The 22,054-nt window shown below is 39.3% G+C and overlaps 1 protein-coding gene across 1 annotated transcript in view; it reads left to right on the forward strand.

Annotated features, from left to right (window-relative positions):
• The first annotated feature begins 1,712 nt into the window (after positions 1–1,712).
• LOC117444778 (synaptosomal-associated protein 25-A-like) overlaps positions 1,713–22,054 on the forward strand; it is a 38,288-nt gene continuing 17,946 nt past the window's right edge. The window contains exons 1-2 of the mRNA XM_034080183.2: positions 1,713–1,751; positions 14,830–14,878. Coding sequence (XP_033936074.1) covers positions 1,731–1,751; positions 14,830–14,878 — 70 coding nt within the window. The 5' untranslated portion in view covers positions 1,713–1,730. The remainder of the gene's footprint in view (positions 1,752–14,829; positions 14,879–22,054) is intronic.

A 22,054-nucleotide genomic window follows, 5' to 3' on the forward strand; every position in this document is an offset into this window, starting at 1 on the left:
CAGAGGTAATGAGGGTAAGAACCTCACTTGGCGAGAGAGGGGAGAAGGAGGTTAGTGTACGGGTGGAAGGAGGTGAGTAGAGGTGAGCCAGAAAAGAACAGTTAATATCTCATAAAGCCAAAAACATCCCTTTAAATCCTGCGGGCCGACAGACACAGCTTCCTTAGATGTGACCATCCTTGTTTTAGCAATTAGCCTTTTCCATTTCCTTTGTGTGGGAAAGGAGGAACTGTGCCCTCTTTAAGGAGCAGAGAGGAGCTCAGGAGGAGCCGATAAATCTGCAGCAGAATAATAGAGCAGCTCAAATGTCCTTATTAAACTTTCATGAGGAGATAATGCGAGGCCAAGAGGAAGCAGGAAGCAGGAAGAAGGACGGATGGATAACACGGGCGGAAAGTCAAAAGAGGATTAGAAAGGAGAAAGTATTTGATTTTAAGAAGGTAATATGGAAAATAGAGGGAGAGGGTCAGAAGTGAAAAACAAAAGAGATAATTAACCTCAGGGTTAGAAGAGAGGAATACTTGTATGATTTGATATCAGTTGTTCAGTCATTACTGTCCAGCTATTGTTAATAGTGTGTGTTAAATACGACGTGTCTGGTCTAGTCTGTATGTAGGCGTTGAGTCATTGCTTTTATCCAGCAGTGGAACAAGTATTTAGATATGTTACAATACAAAGACCACAACATATAAATATAATAAAAGATATACTCTGTTATATTAAAAGTGTTTCAAATTGAAGTAAAGTACAAAACGGACTTGTTATGAGATTTGAAAATCACATATTATTATTACATGTAGTAGAGCAGGGGTGTCAAACTCAAGGCCCGGTGGCCAAATCCGGCCCGCCACTTCATTTCATGCGGCCCTCAAGAGCTTGCAAAGAATATAATATGTTTTTATACGGTTACATGCCGATTTACAGAAGCACGTTGCCCATAAACTACATATCCCACAATGCATCTCAAATTTGACTTTTTCTCAGAACAAGTTTTTTTCTTATTTTCTTCAAAATATTATTTTTTTCTCAGAATTAGATTTTTTTTAAATCATTTTGTAACATTCTCAGTGAAAAGACCTGCAATGATTTGCCCTAGACTTCTGATTTCAGACATAGTTAATTATGAAGTTATTACCCTATCCGATAATAATCCAATGCAGAGGCAATAATGTCTATAATACATTATTTTATATATATTAAATATTTATATATGTATTTTGATATATTATCTTAAAGTTACAACCGGCCCTTTGAGTGCAACCACAATGCTGATGTGGCCCGCGAAGAAATTGAGTTTGACACCCCTGTAGTAGAGTATAAAGTAGAGGAAACACTCGGAACACACACCTTTGCTTGTCTCTCTGTGTGTAACTCTTGTCTGCAGATCTATGGCTTGTTTTCAGAGATGTTTTAATATCCAATGCAACAGGGAATTAATCTGAACCCGCTCTTTATCGAATAAACAAATAAACATACAGTGTCTTTATTTACAACAATGCTAATGTAAATGTTGAGTTATAATGATGTCTCTTGGTATTTTAATGCTGTTTCCAATTGAATTGAACTAAACTGAACAGTATTTCTGTCTCCAATTTATGTTTGATTTTAATCCGTTATTATTCCACTTTTTGATATACATAAATATATATATATAATTATGTGTGTGTGTATTTCATGTCTAATGATCCTCTTCTCTTTGTGTTCTCAGTCTCTGGAGAGCACTCGGCGTTATGCTGTCGCTGGTCGAGGAGGTGAGTCAACGCTGACACAAACACCACACAACACACACACAACACGAGACACAACACACACACAAATTCACCTTTTTCTTAAACAACATAGCAACATTGAAATACATACAGTACCAAAAGAAATACCGCAGTGTGCATGTTGCCCCATTCCCTCGGCACAGTGCACATTTTGACCACGTCTCAAATAGTAGACTCTGTCCAACACAGACAGACAGGAAGTTTCGTCTACATACTGCCTCTGAGTCGGTGCTTGGAATAACCAGATGAGTTTTGCTGATTTTTTATACCTGCTTCAGATTATCTAGAGACTCGTCTTTAACCTCGAACGAGACACGAAGCGAGACCTGACACTCTGAGCTGCTTCCGAGTCCTCTCGCTGACAGCAGCTCAATATCTGGCCTTTCACCATAATGAGGAGAGGCCGAGTGTTTCCCTCAGGCGTTTGAACACATCTCGAGGTCTGTTGCTCAGAGGTGGGAAGAAGTGGAGTAAAATACTTTTTACTGCACTTAAGTTCATTTTTCTGGAACCAGTACTTTACTCCAATACTTTATTTTTCTGACCACTTTTTACTTTAACTTCTTAGATGTTGAACTCAAATACCTGTACTTTCTACTTCTCACATATTGAACACAAATACCTGTACTTTCTACTTCTCTCATGTTGAAACTCAATACATGTACTTTCTACTTCTTACATGTTGAACACAAATACTGTACTTTCTACTTCTCTCATGTTGAACTCAAATACCTGTACTTCTACTTCTTACATGTTGAACACAAATACCTGTACTTTCTACTTCCTACATGTTGAACACAAATACCCGTACTTCTACTTCTTACATATATTGAACCCAAATACCTGAACTTTCTACTCTACATGTTGAACCCAAATACCTGTACTTTCTACTTCTTACATGTTGAACACAAATACCTGTACTTTCTACTTCTCACATGTTGAACACAAATACCTGTACTTCTACTTCTACATGTTGAACACAAATACCTGTACTTTCTACTTCCTACATGTTGAACACAAATACCTGTACTTTCTACTTCTTACATATATTGAACCCAAATACCTGAACTTTCTACTTCTAACATGTTGAACCCAAATACCTGAACTTTCTACTTCTAACATGTTGAACCCAAATACCTGTACTTTCTACTTCTCACATGTTGAACCCAAATACCTTATTGTTCTGTTAATATAAAGGGAGGTCAGGTACTCTTTAAAACAGCTGCTAGCTATGGGTACTTTTTACTGAAGTACATTTCAAAGCCAAAACTTCTTTACTTTTACTTGAGTAAGAAGTTTAGTCAGTACTTCTACTTGTACCAGAGTATCTGTACTTCTACTTGATTTAAAGGATGTGTGTACTACCTCTCTGCTGTCTACAGAGCGTGCTTTCTTTTCTCCCACATGGTATTATTTAGCCGTGAGAGGAACAGCTGTGTCATGTTTTGTCTTCACCTCTCTTCACTTCCTCCTCTCACTTAGCGTTCCCCCGGAGGAACGGCTCGATATAGACGCAGCGCGGCATTAACGGCAGCATGGATTATAGATGAGGCTCAACATGCACTGAAAACACTGACTTTTAATTCGGTGTATTATGTCAACAATAATATCATGTAGGTTCACCTTGATATACTATCTAACTAACCTAATACTGTGTTGACATTTAATTAAAGTCAACATCCCAGTTTAATATCATATGATTCACAGTGTGGTGTGTGTGTGTGTGTGTGTGTGTGTGTGTGTGTGTGTGTGTGTGTGTGTGTGTGTGTGTGTGTGTGTGTGTGTGTGTGTGTGTGTGTGTGTGTGTGTGTGTGTGTGTGTGTGTGTGTGTGTTTGTGTGTGTGTGTGTGTGTGTGTGTTGTGTGTGTGTGTGTGTGTGTGTGTGGTGGTGTGTGTGTGTGTTTTATATTATATAATATATATATTTTATTAACCTGAAATGTAACCTGTTTTATAATTGCCTGTGTGGTGGAGATTATGTAGTGTGCTTAGTCTTTGTTGTTGTTATTGTGTACCTGATCTGAGTACTTCTACTTTTACTCAAGTACAAGATCTGAGTAATTTTCCTCAAGTACAAGATCTGAGTACTTATACTCAAGTACAATATCTGAGTACTTCTACTTTCACTCAAGTACAATATCTGAGTACTTCTACTTTTACTCAAGAACAATATCTGAGTACTTTTACTCAAGCACAAGACCTGAGTACTTCTACTTTCACTCAAGTACAAGATATGAGTACTTATACTTATACTCAAGTACAAGATCTGAGTAATTGTACTCAAGTACAAGATCTGAGTACTTATACTTATACTCAAGTACAAGATCTGAGTACTTCTACTTTTACTCAAGTACAAGATCTGAGTACTTCTACTTTCACTCAAGTACAATATCTGAGTACTTATACTTATACTCAAGTACAATATCTGAGTACGAGTACTGCTACTTGTACTCAAGTACAAGATCTGAGTACTTCTACTTTTACTCAAGAACAAGATCTGAGTACTTCTACTTTTACTCAAGAACAATATCTGAGTACTTCTACTTGTACTCAAGTACAATATCTGAGTACTTCTACTTTTACTCAAGTACAATATCTGAGTACTTCTACTTTTACTCAAGTACAATATCTGAGTACTTATACTTTTACTACAAAATCTGAATATCAAGATCTACTTCTTCCACCTCTGCTTCATTTCTAATATAGGAAAGAGTTTTATTTACTTCAAATTGACTAAATATCGTTGTTAGGAACCCAAGTCTGTGTTTTGTATATATAGTTGTTGTGTGATGAAAGTGGTTCTGTGGTTGACCTTTCCCTCCAGTTAACTGTGAGCACGTGCTTCTGTTTAGAAGGGCTTATAGTGAAGCTTACACTAATCGAATGAGTGAACAGTGCAGGACGTTAACTCGCCTACTCAGTCTGACCACTCAGATATGATACTAGAGAGTAGTGTCTCTACTTTAAAGAGTCCTCTCCTGCTGATGTGCAGGTGTATATCAGTATGTAGTGTCTCTACTTTAAAGAGTCCTCTCCTGCTGATGTTCAGGTGTATATCAGTATGTAGTGACTCTACTTTAAAGAGTGCTCTCCTGCTGATGTTCAGGTGTATATCAGTATGTAGTGACTCTACTTTAAAGAGTCCTCTCCTGCTGATGTTCAGGTGTATATCAGTATGTAGTGTCTCTACTTTAAAGAGTCCTCTCCTGCTGATGTTCAGGTGTATATCAGTATGTAGTGTCTCTACTTTAAAGAGTCCTCTCCTGCTGATGTTCAGGTGTATATCAGTATGTAGTGTCTCTACTTTAAAGAGTTCTCTCCTTCTGATGTTCAGGTGTATATCAGTATGTAGTGTCTCTACTTTAAAGAGTCCTCTCCTGCTGATGTTCAGGTGTATATCAGTATGTAGTGTCTCTACTTTAAAGAGTCCTCTCCTGCTGATGTTCAGGTGTATATCAGTGTGTAGTGTCTCTACTTTAAAGAGTCCTCTCCTGCTGATGTTCAGGTGTATATCAGTATGTAGTGTCTCTACTTTAAAGAGTCCTCTCCTGCTGATGTTCAGGTGTATATCAGTATGTAGTGTCTCTACTTTAAAGAGTCCTCTCCTGCTGATGTTCAGGTGTATATCAGTATGTAGTGTCTCTACTTTAAAGAGTCCTCTCCTGCTGATGTTCAGGTGTATATCAGTGTGTAGTGTCTCTACTTTAAAGAGTCCTCTCCTGCTGATGTTCAGGTGTATATCAGTATGTAGTGTCTCTACTTTAAAGAGTCCTCTCCTGCTGATGTTCAGGTGTATATCAGTATGTAGTGTCTCTACTTTAAAGAGTCCTCTCCTGCTGATGTTCAGGTGTATATCAGTATGTAGTGTCTCTACTTTAAAGAGTCCTCTCCTGCTGATGTTCAGGTGTATATCAGTATGTAGTGTCTCTACTTTAAAGAGTCCTCTCCTGCTGATGTTCAGGTGTATAGTGTATAGTGTATAGTGTATAGTGTGTAGTGTCTCTACTTTAAAGAGTAACACTTTTTCAGTAAGTTATGAAAGAAATGATCTTATTTTACAGCTCAATTCATAGAAAAAGACGAGTAAATTGATCTTTAAGAATAGCTCCAAGCCTTCTCTCCTCTCCTTTATGAAATGTCGCCGCCCTGTTACGGCTGCTCCTCTCTTTACTCTCTGTTTCCTTTATTCTGTTTGATCCAGAAATGAAAGCTTTATCCTGCTTTTGTGCTCCTTAAGTCGCTCCGGTTCAGCAGCTTAACACCTGACATGTAATTGTAAAACCCATCAGAATCTGTATCAGCATGCATGGATTCTCATTTGAAATGAACCCACATTAGAGAGCGACACGGTGAAATCCATTTATATGGAAAACACATTTACAGAAACAATAACACTTTTTGAGGTGGTACTGATACTGTCATTCTGTCGTATTACATATTAGGATAACACATTTGTTGGCAATACAAATCAGCCAATAGAAAAACAGGACAATCCCCACTGGAGCAATTTGGGGTGAAGGGTCTCAGGGACACACGACATGCTGACTGCAGTGGGGTTTGAACCTGTGCTGCCCTGATCCCAACACCAACGCACTGCGCCACACGCCTCCTCCGCCGAACAGATGTAGGAGAGGAGTATTCAGCCAGAGGGGTTTTAAAATATTTAAATATGGCTGCAGCGAGGGTCTCTTTGCTGTATTATCGTTTTATTATTTTAGGCAACAGTTCACATGTAGGATGGTTAGGGACATTACTATGATGTCCACAAACTGAGACACTCAGACAATGTCAGTCAGAGGTCGACTGAAAGCTCCTTCTGTGAGTGATGAGACGTGGCCTTGTCTCGTTAAATGTTTCTCACAATTCATTCTGGTGAACAACGTGACCTCTATTCTGTAGCTGGAGCTTAGCGTAGCATAAAGACCTGGAAAACAGGGCCGGACAACACTCAGATCTCAGGTCAGATAATATTGATAATATATAGTTTAAAAACTTGCTTGTTCGCCACTTAGTGTCACCAAAGCACAGCAGAGGGTGGAAGCAGTATATTTACACTGAAAATGAGAAGAATAATGTACTTTTTGATCATGTATGCATGTAAACTTGTCAGTTTGAACCTAAAATACAAATAATAATAATAATAATAATAATAATAATACATTTTATTTGTAGGCGCCTTTCATGACACCCAAGGACACCGTACAATTAAAAAAAAAAAAAAAAAAAAAAAAAAAAAGCTAATAGGCAACAGAACAAGATAAAAACACAAACAGGAAATCATGGAGAAGACAGTCAAGTGGACACAAATGAAACATATAATGTGGAGCACTACAGTGAGTAAGCAGATTTGAACAGGTGGGTTTTTAATTGGGATTTGAATGTGGTGGTTGTGTCTGACTGTCGGAAATACAAATATAACACTGAAAATGTGCTTAATATGTCCCTTTAAAATTATATGAAGAATAACTTGCTAAATTACCAATTTGTTTTTCCCCTCAGACTAATGTATTGTGTTTACACTTTTTACTGTTTTTAGAATCAGACATTATTTGAGTTATTACCTAGAGAAATTTGGATGACAAATTCTCCATTTCAGAATAAAATAAAAAATATAGAGAAGTTTTATGATATAAGACAATAATACATTTTAAAAGTAAGTATGTGAGGGATAATGTTGATGAAGATCCCTCCGCTTCGCATCGGGCTCTCTGATCGGCATGAAGGTGTTCTTTTCCCCATAATGACCCAGTCGCTGCACATTATCCCGCTTATCACACGGCCACCTTCTCAATAAAGTAACGATATGACTCCCAATATTAATTTAAATGCTTTTATAGATTTAGAAAATGTTTTTATGATTTAAAAAATAGTAGGCTATTATTTATTTAAATTGACATGCATCCGCTAAGAAAAATAGTCCGTTGTTACCGTTTGAACTAACGTAGCAACGGCAGGAACTGCTTCGATAGCGTTACAGATTTGAAAACATCGCTGCTTGCTTTAAAAGTAGCACAGTTCATTAAGTCAGACCTTGGAAGGTATCTAGATATCCTGCCCTAATGCCAAAGGAACTGCACACTGAATATGTTTCGCCGTTTGATGTCTATCTGGACCGCTGCGTAAAAAGGAGGGTTTCTGCCCCGTTACTTCTCCGCTGTTTTCTTCTCCCAGTTTGAAAAGAAAAGTGCATGCAGTTTGCTTTTCAGCCAAACTGTGTACAGTTAAATCGACCGGAATTCTTTCTGCAGATGTAAGCGTCCTTAACAACGGGCAATAAATCCTTGACAGCGGTCTGTCTGTTCTGGATTAACAACGTGTCACGTGTTCTGAATTGACCAATCAGAATCGAGTATTCAACTAAACCATGTAATAAATGATAATAAATATCGTTCTGTATTTATATTAATTATGATATGTATCCTGATAATTGTCTAAAATGTACAGACTTATACAGTAATGATGCCAGATGCACTTTAGAAATATTTTTTGGCTGGCTAGGAGCGTTACAGTTTTTATGAACACCGTTATCTTCACACCAGAGAAATGAGAAACTCAGAGTGATATCTGCCGAGAGAGAGAGATGGAAATGAAAAATAAAAAACCGTTCGACAGAGGGACGGAGAACGAGATGAAAAGAGTGTGAAAGATAAACAGAGTGTGTGAAGGACATGGAGTCCAAAATCAAAAAGAGATCTGATGTGACGAGCAGGCCTGCAGACACAGAATACATCACTCAAGATGGACGGATATTACATTCATGCTCGAGGTTTTATAAACAACAGCTCGCTCCACGAGAGATACTGACCTTCGAAAGGATCCGCTTTTTGAGTTTAAAACGTTCATTTTCTGTGGCTTCTGCATCCATAGTGAGGCTTTGAGAGACTTTCACATATTTGTGAAGACAACGACTACTTTTACTGTCGCTACTTTCACTATATTTTGATGAGAATACTTTTCTACTTTCACTTGAGGAACATTTTTGAATGCTTTTACTGAGTATTCCTACACTCTGGTACTTCTACTTTTACTCAAGTACAAGATCTGAGTACTTCTCCTTTTACTAAAGTACAAGATCTGAGTACTTCTCCTTTTACTCAAGAACAAGATCTGAGTACTTCTACTTTTACTCAAGAACATGATATGAGTACTTCTACTTTTACTCAAGAACATGATATGAGTACTTCTACTTGTACTCAAGTACATGATATGAGTACTTCTACTTTTACTCAAGAACATGATATGAGTACTTCTACTTTTACTCAAGTACATGATATGAGTACTTCTACTTTTACTCAAGTACATGATATGAGTACTTTTACTCAAGTACATGATATGAGTACTTCTACTTTTACTCAAGTACATGATATGAGTACTTCTACTTTTACTCAAGTACATGATATGAGTACTTTTACTCAAGTACATGATATGAGTACTTCTACTTTTACTCAAGTACATGATATGAGTGCTTCTGCTTTTACTCAAGTACATGATATGAGTACTTCTACTTTTACTCAAGTACAAGATCTGAGTACTTCTACATTTTCTCAAGTACATGATATGAGTACTTCTACTTTTACTCAAGTACATGATATGAGTACTTTTACTCAAGTACATGATATGAGTACTTCTACTTTTACTCAAGTACATGATATGAGTACTTCTACTTTTACTCAAGTACATGATATGAGTACTTTTACTCAAGTACATGATATGAGTACTTCTACTTTTACTCAAGTACATGATATGAGTGCTTCTGCTTTTACTCAAGTACATGATATGAGTACTTCTACTTTTACTCAAGTACATGATATGAGTACTTTTACTCAAGTACATGATATGAGTACTTCTACTTTTATTCAAGTACATGATATGAGTACTTCTGCTTGTACTCAAATACATGATATGAGTGCTTCTGCTTTTACTCAAGTACATGATATGAGTACTTTTACTCAAGTACATGATATGAGTACTTTTACTCAAGTACATGATATGAGTACTTCTCCCACCTTTAAAGACTTTTCATGACAGACTTTCTCTTAATTTAGTGAAACTCCAGGTGGATGTGGAAATACTGTGGAAATACTCTTATTATATATATATATATATATATATACTCTTACTCTTATCGGCATCTGCATAAATATCACTCGCGGTCTCATTATCGAGATAAACACAATTGTTCGACTCGTGATATATTCCAAAGACTCGTTCAGCCGGTGATATATTCCAAAGACATCCCAATAATAGCATGACACGATAATTACAATGTGAAAAGCACCAGTTCAGAGTGAGCCAGACATCGCTCAGCATGTCTCTCTACTTCATCGATTGGACTCTCAAACACACGGCTCCGGTCAGTGAGACACTCCCTCGGGCTAGCAGAGGCTAATGACCTGACTTCACATGGGTTCCTTTGCAGAGAGGACACCTGGAGACAAACATCAATACCAGGCCTTTGTTACCGTCAGCTGACCTGTCCGTCATTCCTCCATCTGTACGTGCCTTCCTCGGTTCTCTCGTTACTGCTGCGCTGTGTGTGTGTGTGTGTGTGTGTGTGTGTGTGTGTGTGTGTGTGTGTGTGTGTGTGTGTGTGTGTGTGTGTGTGTGTGTGTGTGTGTGTGTGTGTGTGTGTGTGTGTGTGTGTGTGTGTGTGTGTGTGTGTGTGTGTGTCTGTGTCTGTGTCTGTGTCTGTGTGTGTGTGTGTGTGTCTGTGTGCGATAAGATAATAGGATAAGATATACGTTATTGATTTTTTTCCGTCACAGCATCAGATGAGACATGAATTAGAAGCAAATACAAATAACAAGCAATAGCATATCAGCAGTATAAGATAAACTGTGTGTGTGTGTGTGCGTGTGTGTGTGTGTGTGTGTGTGTGTGTGTGTGTGTGTGCGTGTGTGTGCGTGTGTGTGTGTGTGTGTGTGTGTGTGTGTGTGCGTGCGTGTGTGTGTGTGTGTGTGTGTGTGTGTGTGTGTGTGTGTGTGTGTGTGTGCGTGTGTGTGTGTGTGTGTGTGTGTGCCAGTTGGCGTGCTGATATGGATCCTGTCCCGTAGCTCAGGAACAGCAACGCCCTCACATGTCCTTTTTTCCTTCTACTTTCTAATTGCCTGTCGTCCTCATTCTATGACCTCGTCTCCCGACAAAAGGGAAAGCACTTGCAGACCCTTTACATGCACTCAAACCTACAGCACACACTATCGGAAAGGGAAAACCCAGAAGACGTTCTTCTTTCTAACGTCTGGAGAAAACATTGATCCACGAGTATTACACAGAAAGAATACCTCTGCGGGAAGCTTTGGGATTGCAGCCTTTGCAACCGTTTACATGCACTCAAACCTACAGCACACAGTACAGGAAGGGGGGAATAGTCCTTCTTTCTAACTTTGATGATCTTAAACTTCACATCCATTTCAGCACCCTTTGATCCGAGCTGAAATCCTTTCGTCTTTTAATATCTGTCAGGTCACGAGCTGTTGTTTAATGTGTGCTTACTGAAGGGTGTTATCATGCACTCTTATCTCAGTCACTTTATCACTTTATTTAAAAACATTTTGTATTATTATCTTAATTTTTCGTCTTTATTTGTACCGTGTGTGAATCCTGTTTTTAACCCTGACCCTGGTGCTGCCGTAAACGCCTGTGTGTGTGTGTGTGTGTGTGTGTGTGTGTGTGTGTGTGTGTGTGTGTGTGTGTGTGTGTGTGTGTGTGTGTGTGTGTGTGTGTGTGTGTGTGTGTGTGTGTGTGTGTGTGTGTGTGTGTGTGTGTGTGTGTGTGTGTGTGTGTGTGTGTGTGTGTGTGTGTGTGTGTGTGTGTGTGTGTGTGTGTGTGTGTGTGGGCCAACTTTATGAGCTAAATTTGAGCGCTGAATTACTGGAGCTTTGTCAAACAATGTCCACACAGAGGACATTGCAGATATAGACCCGCTGTTAGGAGGAGGAAACTGGAACCGTGCATTACTGGAGCTGTCTCTTCTACATCAACATGTGTCCCCTCTTCTCCATGTCTCTTCTACATCAACATGTGTCCCCTCTTCTCCATGTCTCTTCTACATCAACATGTGTCCCCTCTTCTTCATGTCTCTTCTACATCAACATGTGTCCCCTCTTCTCCATGTCTCTTCTACATCAACATGTGTCCCCTCTTCTTCATGTCTCTTCTACATCAACATGTGTCCCCTCTTCTTCATGTCTCTTCTACATCAACATGTGTCCCCTCTTCTTCATGTCTCTTCTACATCGACATGTGTCCCCTCTTCTTCATGTCTCTTCTACATCAACATGTGTCCCCTCTTCTCCATGTCTCTTCTACATCAACATGTGTCCCCTCTTCTTCATGTCTCTTCTACATCGACATGTGTCCCCTCTTCTTCATGTCTCTTCTACATCAACACGTGTCCCCTCTTCTTCATGTCTCTTCTACATCGACACGTGTCCCCTCTTCTCCATGTCTCTTCTACATCGACATGTGTCCCCTCTTCTCCATGTCTCTTCTACATCAACATGTGTCCCCTCTTCTTCACGTCTCTTCTACATCAACATGTGTCCCCTCTTCTTCATGTCTCTTCTACATCGACATGTGTCCCCTCTTCTCCATGTCTCTTCTACATCGACATGTGTCCCCTCTTCTTCATGTCTCTTCTACATCAACATGTGTCCCCTCTTCTTCATGTCTCTTCTACATCAACATGTGTCCCCTCTTCTTCATGTCTCTTCTACATCAACACGTGTCCCCTCTTCTTCATGTCTCTTCTACATCGACACGTGTCCCCTCTTCTCCATGTCTCTTCTACATCGACATGTGTCCCCTCTTCTCCATGTCTCTTCTACATCAACATGTGTCCCCTCTTCTTCACGTCTCTTCTACATCAACATGTGTCCCCTCTTCTCCATGTGTCTTCTACATCAACATGTGTCCCCTCTTCTTCATGTCTCTTCTACATCGACATGTGTCCCCTCTTCTTCATGTCTCTTCTACATCGACATGTGTCCCCTCTTCTCCATGTCTCTTCTACATCGACATGTGTCCCCTCTTCTTCATGTCTCTTCTACATCAACATGTGTCCCCTCTTCTTCACGTCTCTTCTACATCAACATGTGTCCCCTCTTCTCCATGTCTCTTCTACATCAACATGTGTCCCCTCTTCTTCATGTCTCTTCTACATCAACATGTGTCCCCTCTTCTTCATGTCTCTTCTACATCAACATGTGTCCCCTCTTCTCCATGTCTCCTCTACACCAACATGTGTCCCCTCTTCTTCATGTCTCTTCTACATCAACATGTGTCCCCTCTTCTTCATGTCTCTTCTACATCAACATGTGTCCCCTCTTCTTCACGTCTCTTCTACATCAACATGTGTCCCCTCTTCTTCATGTCTCTTCTACATCAACATGTGTCCCCTCTTCTCCATGTCTCCTCTACACCAACATGTGTCCCCTCTTCTTCATGTCTCTTCTACATCAACATGTGTCCCCTCTTCTCCATGTCTCCTCTACACCAACATGTGTCCCCTCTTCTTCATGTCTCTTCTACATCAACATGTGTCCCCTCTTCTCCATGTCTCCTCTACACCAACATGTGTCCCCTCTTCTCCATATCTCTTCTACATCAACATGTGTCCCCTCTTCTTCATGTCTCTTCTACATCAACATGTGTCCCCTCTGTGGAAAGAGACTCTGAAAGCTTCAGGAACAAAGATTCTCTCTCTTTTTGATCCATTTCTATAAAAACCTGTCTGAAAATGAGCTGATCAGATTTTGGCCACTTGATGATGTCATAACGATGTGTTGTCTTGAGTAACCATTAGCCAATCAGCAACTAAGGTACCCCCCCCCCCCCCCCCCTTATCACCTGAATCTCCTCTAGAGCACCATTGAGTTCTTTGTAACCAAATGTCTCTCAGAGGGGCGTGGGGAGGGGATCCTTATTTTCATCTGAAGTAACAGACAGAGAATCAGCACTTTGGAAACAGGGCTGAAACAGAGGGGATTATGGGTAATGCTGCCATCATCTGTTTGGTGTTTCAGACAAACACTTTAAAAGTATTAATATTAATGATATTAATCCTGATTATTGCCCAAAATGCAAAGACAGTAATAATGCCAGATAAATTCCATGTTATGTTAAATTAAGGAAATCGGCTGCAGGCTGTAGTTTCATATTTAACAGACGGATATCAAAGCAATATTTCTTATTTAAAAAAACTAAATAATCATATTTTGCAAAATGTAAAACCTCAGTATTTCTATACGTATTAGTAAATATCTAAAGGGCAGATTACCTTGCAGAATTATTTGTTGTAAATATATGCTTCTGTTTGGAAATGGTCACGTCATGTAAAACTTTTTATTCACTGATTTTACATAAATGTCTATTCGTACAGCAATGGAGGGATGTCGTGTTATGGACACTCTCTGTATGTTCTGTATATTGTATATATTACAAAACACTGCTATATAACATGTACCATATTATTATTAATGTTCGATAAATAATGTGCAATTACGTAACTACCACTACGTTCCTTTTGCACTACTAAATATTAAATACCGTTAATATGTACATTCATTATGTGACCGTCTGTGTTTCCTGTAGTTATTGAATTGCACTGTTACGGTACGTCCACACGGCAGCGGAGACGCTTTGAATGGGGTGACTTCACGCTTTGCTGCACTGCATTGTGGGTCCCCTCTGTTGGTCGCTTCGAAAGTTGAGAGAAGTTCAACTTTTCAAGTGTCGACGGAAGCGTCAGCCAATCATATGCCAGGACAAGCGCTAGCCAATCAAACCGCGTGCTTGTGTGTCCGGTTGTGATTGGTTGTTGGTCGAGTTTCAGACACGCCCACCGACAAGCTTCAACGCGACGCTGCCGTGTGGATTATTATGCTCCAGTGTTTATTGTATTTTTGTAACTCTGGCACAGCAATTTCCTTCGGGACGAATAAAGTCTTATCTTATATCTGAGACCTGGAATACATTGTTGAGATTCACTATAAGATCAGAAACCGATTGATTTCAGACTTGAACTCATTGCTCTCTCCTTCTCTTTCTCCCCGTCTCTCAGAGTAAAGATGCCGGCATCAGGACTCTGGTCATGTTGGATGAGCAGGGAGGTAAGTTATAGAGAGAAAGTCTCTCTCGTAACGTCCTGTGTAACGCTGCAGACGCGTTCATAACGACCTTTATGGTTTTATAATCACTATAACGGTTTATTTCTCTGAGTCTTTAAAAGTCGCTGATGTGGATACAATGATTACAATGGATGTGACTTCTGCTTCGCCTCCCTATAAGTACCCTGATATGCTTATAGCTTTGTCAGACACATGCATATATACAGAGCTAATGCTATTATATTACAGCTACAGGATATGACACCTACGGTGGACGACAAGTGCAAGTACATCGGTTCAAGATATTTCCACAAGGAGAAACTTCAGTTTAAAAAAAGAATGCAAATATAAAAACCCAGATCTGCCAAAACGTGTGAATTATTTTACTCTCCTGTGATACGGTATGATCGAGTCTTAAACACAAGGTCAATGATGTGAATTCAAACAAAAGAAAAGCACAACACATCGGGTTATGTTTAGATAATTAAACTACCGCGTCAGGTTGTTAGGTTCAGTATCGTTACGGTGATATTTAAACAAATCAACGATGGATTAGGATTAGAAATATGTTTACGTCAATATCAAAGAGGGATTTCCCTGGACACATAATCAACAATGCATTTTTCTTGCTTGACGACGTACTCATTAGGAGAGCAGGCTGATCATAGATGGACTTTTACTCAGTCCAAAAGCACCGTAAACCAACAGTCGTGCTAAAAGCATTGATTTATCTGCCCTCTGAGACCCGGTTGCCGTGTCAGAGGTCAGAGGTCAGCTGGTGGTCAATATATTTGACTGTTTGACGTCTTCTTCAGTCCCGCCCAAGCTATAACTTCATCCACTGTGATAATGAAAAGGTATGGGCTCAACGTTGCTTTAAAGTGGATCAGCTTTGAGAAACAGGACCTCAAATAGTGTCCGATAAGAAAAAAGGAAGACCGTGCAAAACATACCTTCATTTAATCGGTTTTATACTTCATCGGGTCTGGCTTTATTTGTGTGTCTTTACCACATCTTGCCCTAGAGCAGGGGTGTCAAACTCAATTTCTTCACGGGCCACATCAGCATTATGGTTGCACTCAAAGGGCCGGTTGTAACTTTAAGACCATATATCAAAATATATAAATATTTAATATATATAAAATAATGTATTATATGACATTATTGCCTCTGCATTGGATTATTATCGGATAGGGTAATAACTTCATAATTAACTACGTCTGAAAGCAGAAGTCTAGGCCAAATCATTGCAGGTCTCTTCACTGAGAATGTTACAAAATGATTTACAAAAAATCTAATTCTGAGAAAAAATTAATATTTCCAAGAAAATAAGTCAAATTCTGAGAAAAAATTAATATTTCCAAGAAAATAAGTCAAATTCTGAGAAAAAAACTTGTTCTGAGAAAAAAAGTCAAATTCTGAGAAAAAAGTCAGATTTGAGATGCATTGTGGGATATGTAGTTTATGGGCAACGTGCTTCTGTAAATCGGCATGTAACCGTATAATAAACATATTATATTCTTTGCAATCTCTTGAGGGGCCGCATGAAATGAAGTCGCAGGCCGGATTTGGCCCCCGGGCCTTGAGTTTGACACCCCTGCCCTAGAAGCATCGTTCGAGTCTCGCTTCAACACGGAGACAAATCACATGACGCGACGGAAAACATGAATCAGTATCAATAGCCTCGCGATTCAGATCTGCTCCGAAATGTAATGGCTTCATCCTCGGCCATTGCTACTTCGTTCCTCAATTGTATATACGAATCAGACCGCTGATACCGCTGAGAAACAAAGGAGAGGGCGGTGGTGGCGAAGTCCATAGGGACTTGTCTTGGCAATTGGAAGGTCACCAGTTCAAGTCCCGGCAAGACCAAGTGCTGCCGAGGTGTCCCTGAGCAAGGCACCGTTCCCCACACTGCTCCCCGGGCGCCGTTCAAAATGGCAGCACACTGCTCCTAACACTAGGATGGGTCGAATGCAGATAAACAATTTCCCCACGGGGATTAATAAAGTATATCAAATCAAATTTATTTGCATTTATTTGCATATTTGGTATTTAAAGCAATCCGATAGTACCAGAAAGTAATCGTGTTGCATTGTCTCAAACATCTCGTTATTAGTTTTTCTGCATATATAACACTTAATAAACAAGACAGACTTTACATACTATCAGCAAAACAAGCAGAACGGAAAAAAGAAAGAAAGAAGAAAATAGAAGCCCAAATAATATTCAAGTGTCTTCATTCTCCCGTCGTGTTGTAGACCACTAGCTCCAGGAAGTCGACAAAGGTTTTCCAGATTTCCCAAAACCTATCCAGTTCGTTTTGAAGGAAAACACGTATCCTTTCACGAGCAAAGTAGAAAGTCATCCCTTTCAGCCGTGGAGAAAGTCATCCGGTTGACGGTTCCTCCCTGTGCGAGCGTACCTCAGGTAATTAGTTGTTGTATTGCAACACCTTTAAAAATAACCTTTCAAAGCCCGGATGCTTTTATTGGTTACCCGTCTCGTAAAAAGACACTTTCGTCTCTTCGCACAGATCCGCTTCACAGAGCGTCCTAATTGTCCTGTCAGAGGAATAGATAGCCTCTTTTCTCGTCCCCTTTCCTCACACTGCTGTTAGCACAGGACAGAAATCAATTCACAGATTTAAACGACCTCTCAGCAGCAGACGTCCTCTCAACCCGATCCTCCACTCTGTCTCGTGACGTCTCTCACAGTAATGACGAAGCTCTTTCCTTGTCTCCATCCTCTCTATTTATCCTTGTTTCAAAAAGATATGGATCACATTCCTTTAGTTACTCTCCTGGGATATGATCGACGTTTTAAACACAAGGTTAATGATGTAAATCCAAGCAAAACAAAAACAACAAATCTCGTTATGTTTTTCAGGGGTGTCAAACTCAAGGCCCGGGGGCCAAATCCGGCCCGCGACTTCATTTTATGTGGCCCCGCAAGAGCTTGCAAAGAATATAATACGTTTATTATACCGGTTACATGGCACTTTACAGAAGCAGGTTGCCCATAAACTACATGTCCCACAATGCATCTCGTTTTGTGACATGCGCACTGAAGAGACCTAGACTTCTGCTTTCAGACGTAGTTAATTACCAAGTTATTATCCTATCCGATATTAATCCAAATCAGAGGCAATAATGTAATATAATACATTATTTTATATTTATATTATATATTTATATCGTTACAACCGGCCCTTTGAGTGCAACCTTTATGCGCATGTGGCCCGTGATGAAATTGAGTTTGACACCCCTGGTTTAGATAGTAAAACTACCGCATTTTCTTGTTAGATTCAGTAAAAGGTCGGGATGTAACGATACCAAAAACTCACCGTACGATAATATCGCGATAAAAAGTCCACGGTACGATATTTATCAAGATATTGAAAAATAAACTTGAATTTAACTTGAATTTGTTTTTCTTTATTAAATAATAAATCTGATTTGAACAGCATTTTAGTAGGATAGTGTTTTAAAGTGTCAACAATATAATAATCAGACCCTGCAATAGAATAAATCAAGTTTCACTTTAGTAACTCAACTCTCACTCCCTCACTCACTCACTCACTCACTCACTCACTCACTCACTCACTCACTCACTCACTCACTCACTCTCTCACTCAGCATCATCAAGGTTATCTTTTAGGAATATGAGCACGTCCACATTTCCAGGTAGAAGCTGGGATGTTTGGGCGTTTGCAAAACCCCCTGCTGTGGAAACAACTCTCTCGCTTGGTACTGATGTTGCTGGGACAGAGAGATATGCGTTGCCATGGGTGACAGCAGTGGGTCAAACTGTGCATTGTCTCTCCACCACTTCAAAAACAATACCGTTGTTGCCAAGAAGGTGAGGCTTATTGACAGGGCGAGATATACTGTTGGTACTTGTCCATGGCTCTAGGTGTGTACATGTAGCCCTGTAAATACGATGTCCTTTTGTGTTATCTGTTGTTTTATGTTGCCAGATTGATGATCTCAATGGGACCATCTGGTTAAATAAAGGTTAAAAAAATAAAATTATTAAAAAAAAAACATAGCGGTAGATTTTGTCAGTCTCACGACGGTATTGAGACATTTATTTACCGCGATATCGCGATATTCGATATATCGTTACATCCCTAGTAAAAGGTCCTGGTGTGGATAATGTATAAGCGTGTTTGTTACGGAAAAGAGAGATTTCCCTGGAAACATAATCAACAATGCATTTTCTTGTTTGAGTACTTTAGGAGACGAGGCTGATACAGAAATCAATTCACAGATTTAAACGACCTCTCAGAAAACGTCCTCTTAACCCGATCCTCCACTCTTTCTCGTGACGTCTCTTACAGTGATGACGAAGCTCTTTCCTTGTCTTCATCCTCTCTATTTATCCATGTTTCAAAAAGGACGGATAGGATATCTACCTCAAGAAATATCTCTTATGTTGCCATGAAAGAAAATAAAAACGCCTCGTAATTAATGGCTTTCCAAACCTGGGGTAATTAATACTGCCTTGTTGAGCTGTAAACTAGAGTGTAACTAATCCCTCTGCCCTTCACACACACACACACACACACACACACACACACACACACACACACACACACACACACACACACACACACACACACACACACACACACACGCACACACACACTTTTTTAATGACACGATGAATCTCCAAAATCATATTTTACATATTTTTGTTAATTGAGTTTAGAGTCTGGGAAAACATGTTGTGTAAAATACTACATTACCCATAATCCTATGCTGCTTTTTGCATTAAAAAGAAGGTAGTGAGAAGTGGGAATCAAAGTGCTTACAACTAGGATAAAGCTAATAGTGTGATGGTGTTATCTATCTCACATATATCTTACATTTCGACATGCCAGAAAGGAAAAACAGACTAAATAATAAGCTTCTTCAGGTACAGGATGGTTCATTACTCTCTGGGAAACTACATCATTATTTTAATAATTTACACACTAGTTAGAGCATTTAATACTCCAATGTCTTTCTTGACATATTGAATATTTAGAGATTTGGGAAGATATGCCTATTTGATGTCTTGCTGAAAATGTATCGCACGAACAAAAAAAAGCCATTATTGCTTGTGAAAGATTTCACAAACCACACACCTGTGTTGCTCCTAGCTAAACAACATTATATCTGTTTTTAAAAAGGCTTGTTTTAGTTATTCCTGGTTGATGTGAATCAGTTCATAAGTGGTTAAGTCTTTCACACGGTAATCCTCAAAGGACCGGTCGAAGCTGAGGAGATAAACAATTTCTCTCTCTTCCTCTCACGTTCTCTCTCCACACAATCCTTCCCTCTGCATGGGATTACTGCTAAAAGGCCATTTAGTCGTCGTCTACTGTAACGTACGGTTAGCTGAAAATGCATCCTTCCTCCTGATCCTCTCTCCTCAGCTTTTAACGGATGTCAGATTTGCACTCAGTGTCAGAAACAGCTCTTGCTATAGTGTAATCAGAGTCAATCATTTATTTATCCAGATGGGAATTGGGTTTTGTAACAGTTGCTCTATTTTAATCTAAAATAATATAAAATACAATAATATCACATACATATTTTTATTAAAACATGAGAGGTTTAAGTACAATGTCGAACATACGAACAAATAAAATAGAAATACAATATTTATATATTTGTTTACATTTCTTTGAAAATGTGCACATTATCCCACAACATCAACCATGTTTATTCGAATAAACTGCTGATTGTGAAGTCGTTTCTAGTGCCAGTTAACTGGAAGAAAGAGATTTAAATCAAATTAAAGTGAAGTAAAGAGAAGCCTGTAGAACATTTCTTTGTTTCCTTAGTTTTTTGCTTATATGTTCAACCCAGTCTCACGGCATTTCGTGTTAGTCTAGTCTCATGTAATCTATTGATTCGTGTCACACGGAACGATTTTAAAAGCAATGTATTTCTATTCGTAGTATGTTTCGTGCCTGCACCAAATAATAACAAATTAGAAGGAATTTTTTTTTTTTAAATACAGATTTCAGTATTCTGCGGCTCGGAGCCCCATTTCTTTTCCTCACGGACGGCAAAAAAAGTCCGACATTATACTATTTAAAATAAAAACAATAATCGTGGCTTGATATTGAGTAAGAAAATGTTGTTATGAACCACACAGCTTCTGGTCTTCCACGACCCGACCGGACAGAAATCAATAGATTACATTTATTTTGTGACTATAACACGAAATGCCGTGAGACTGGGTTGATAATTAGTTTACTCTCTGTGTCTGTATTATTAAATGAGATGATGGCACTGATTATTTGACCTCCCGAGGACAAACGTTGCCGTCTTATATTTTGGGATTGGCTAGAGATGACTCGCCGGGTTTAGTAACTGATCTGAACCCAGCAGATGGGTTCGTAGTTTAGGATGTGATTTACTATTGTTATGCTGTGTTCGTTATTCTCGCGTCCAGGTAAGAAGCTTAAAAAGGAGACTAAATGGAGTCTCTGAGAAGGTTCAAAATTGGTACTTTAATTAATAAAAAGCGCGGTAATGTTACAAGCAGGATATTGTTCAGTCAGGAGAGAAAGTCTGCAGCTTCCTCTCTCTCTGATGGCCGTGCAGAAGAGCTTCCAAGCATTCGTCTTTCCCGCTTCTGGCTGTTCGCTCCTCCTCTCTGGGGGCTGTGCTGACGGAGGAGACTTCCCCCTCGGTCTTCTGTGTCCGATATCGCGTTAAACAGAGGATTTCGACATTTTACATTCATTGCTTATTTCCACATGCCCTTTCTCCTCCTTATCTCTTTCATAACTTTATATGTAATACATGTTAACGGCGTCAATAGCCACTTTAATGATACTAATGGGCGGTAGTCCCGGATGTCGTCATGACGGATTTTCAGAATAAAAGCTTGGTATTGAGAACTTCCGGGTTTTTCCAGAATAAAATAGCATTTAAACTGACGGTATGTTTAAGGTACATTATGCCATAAAACATTGATTTTAATTTCTAACACTATCAGGCTAAATTAAATTAAAGGGATAGTTTGGAGGTTTTGAAGTGGGGTTGTTCAAGGTTCCTATGAGTAGTCAGTTGGGGTGTAACGGTTCACAGAATTCACGGTTCGGTACGTACCTCGGTTTGGGGGTCACGGTTCGGTACGGGTTCGGTACAACAAGAAAAAGAAAAAAAAAGTCCCAGA

Source organism: Pseudochaenichthys georgianus, unplaced genomic scaffold (genome assembly GCF_902827115.2).
Source record: "Pseudochaenichthys georgianus unplaced genomic scaffold, fPseGeo1.2 scaffold_928_arrow_ctg1, whole genome shotgun sequence".
NCBI classification, from domain to species: domain Eukaryota; kingdom Metazoa; phylum Chordata; class Actinopteri; order Perciformes; family Channichthyidae; genus Pseudochaenichthys; species Pseudochaenichthys georgianus.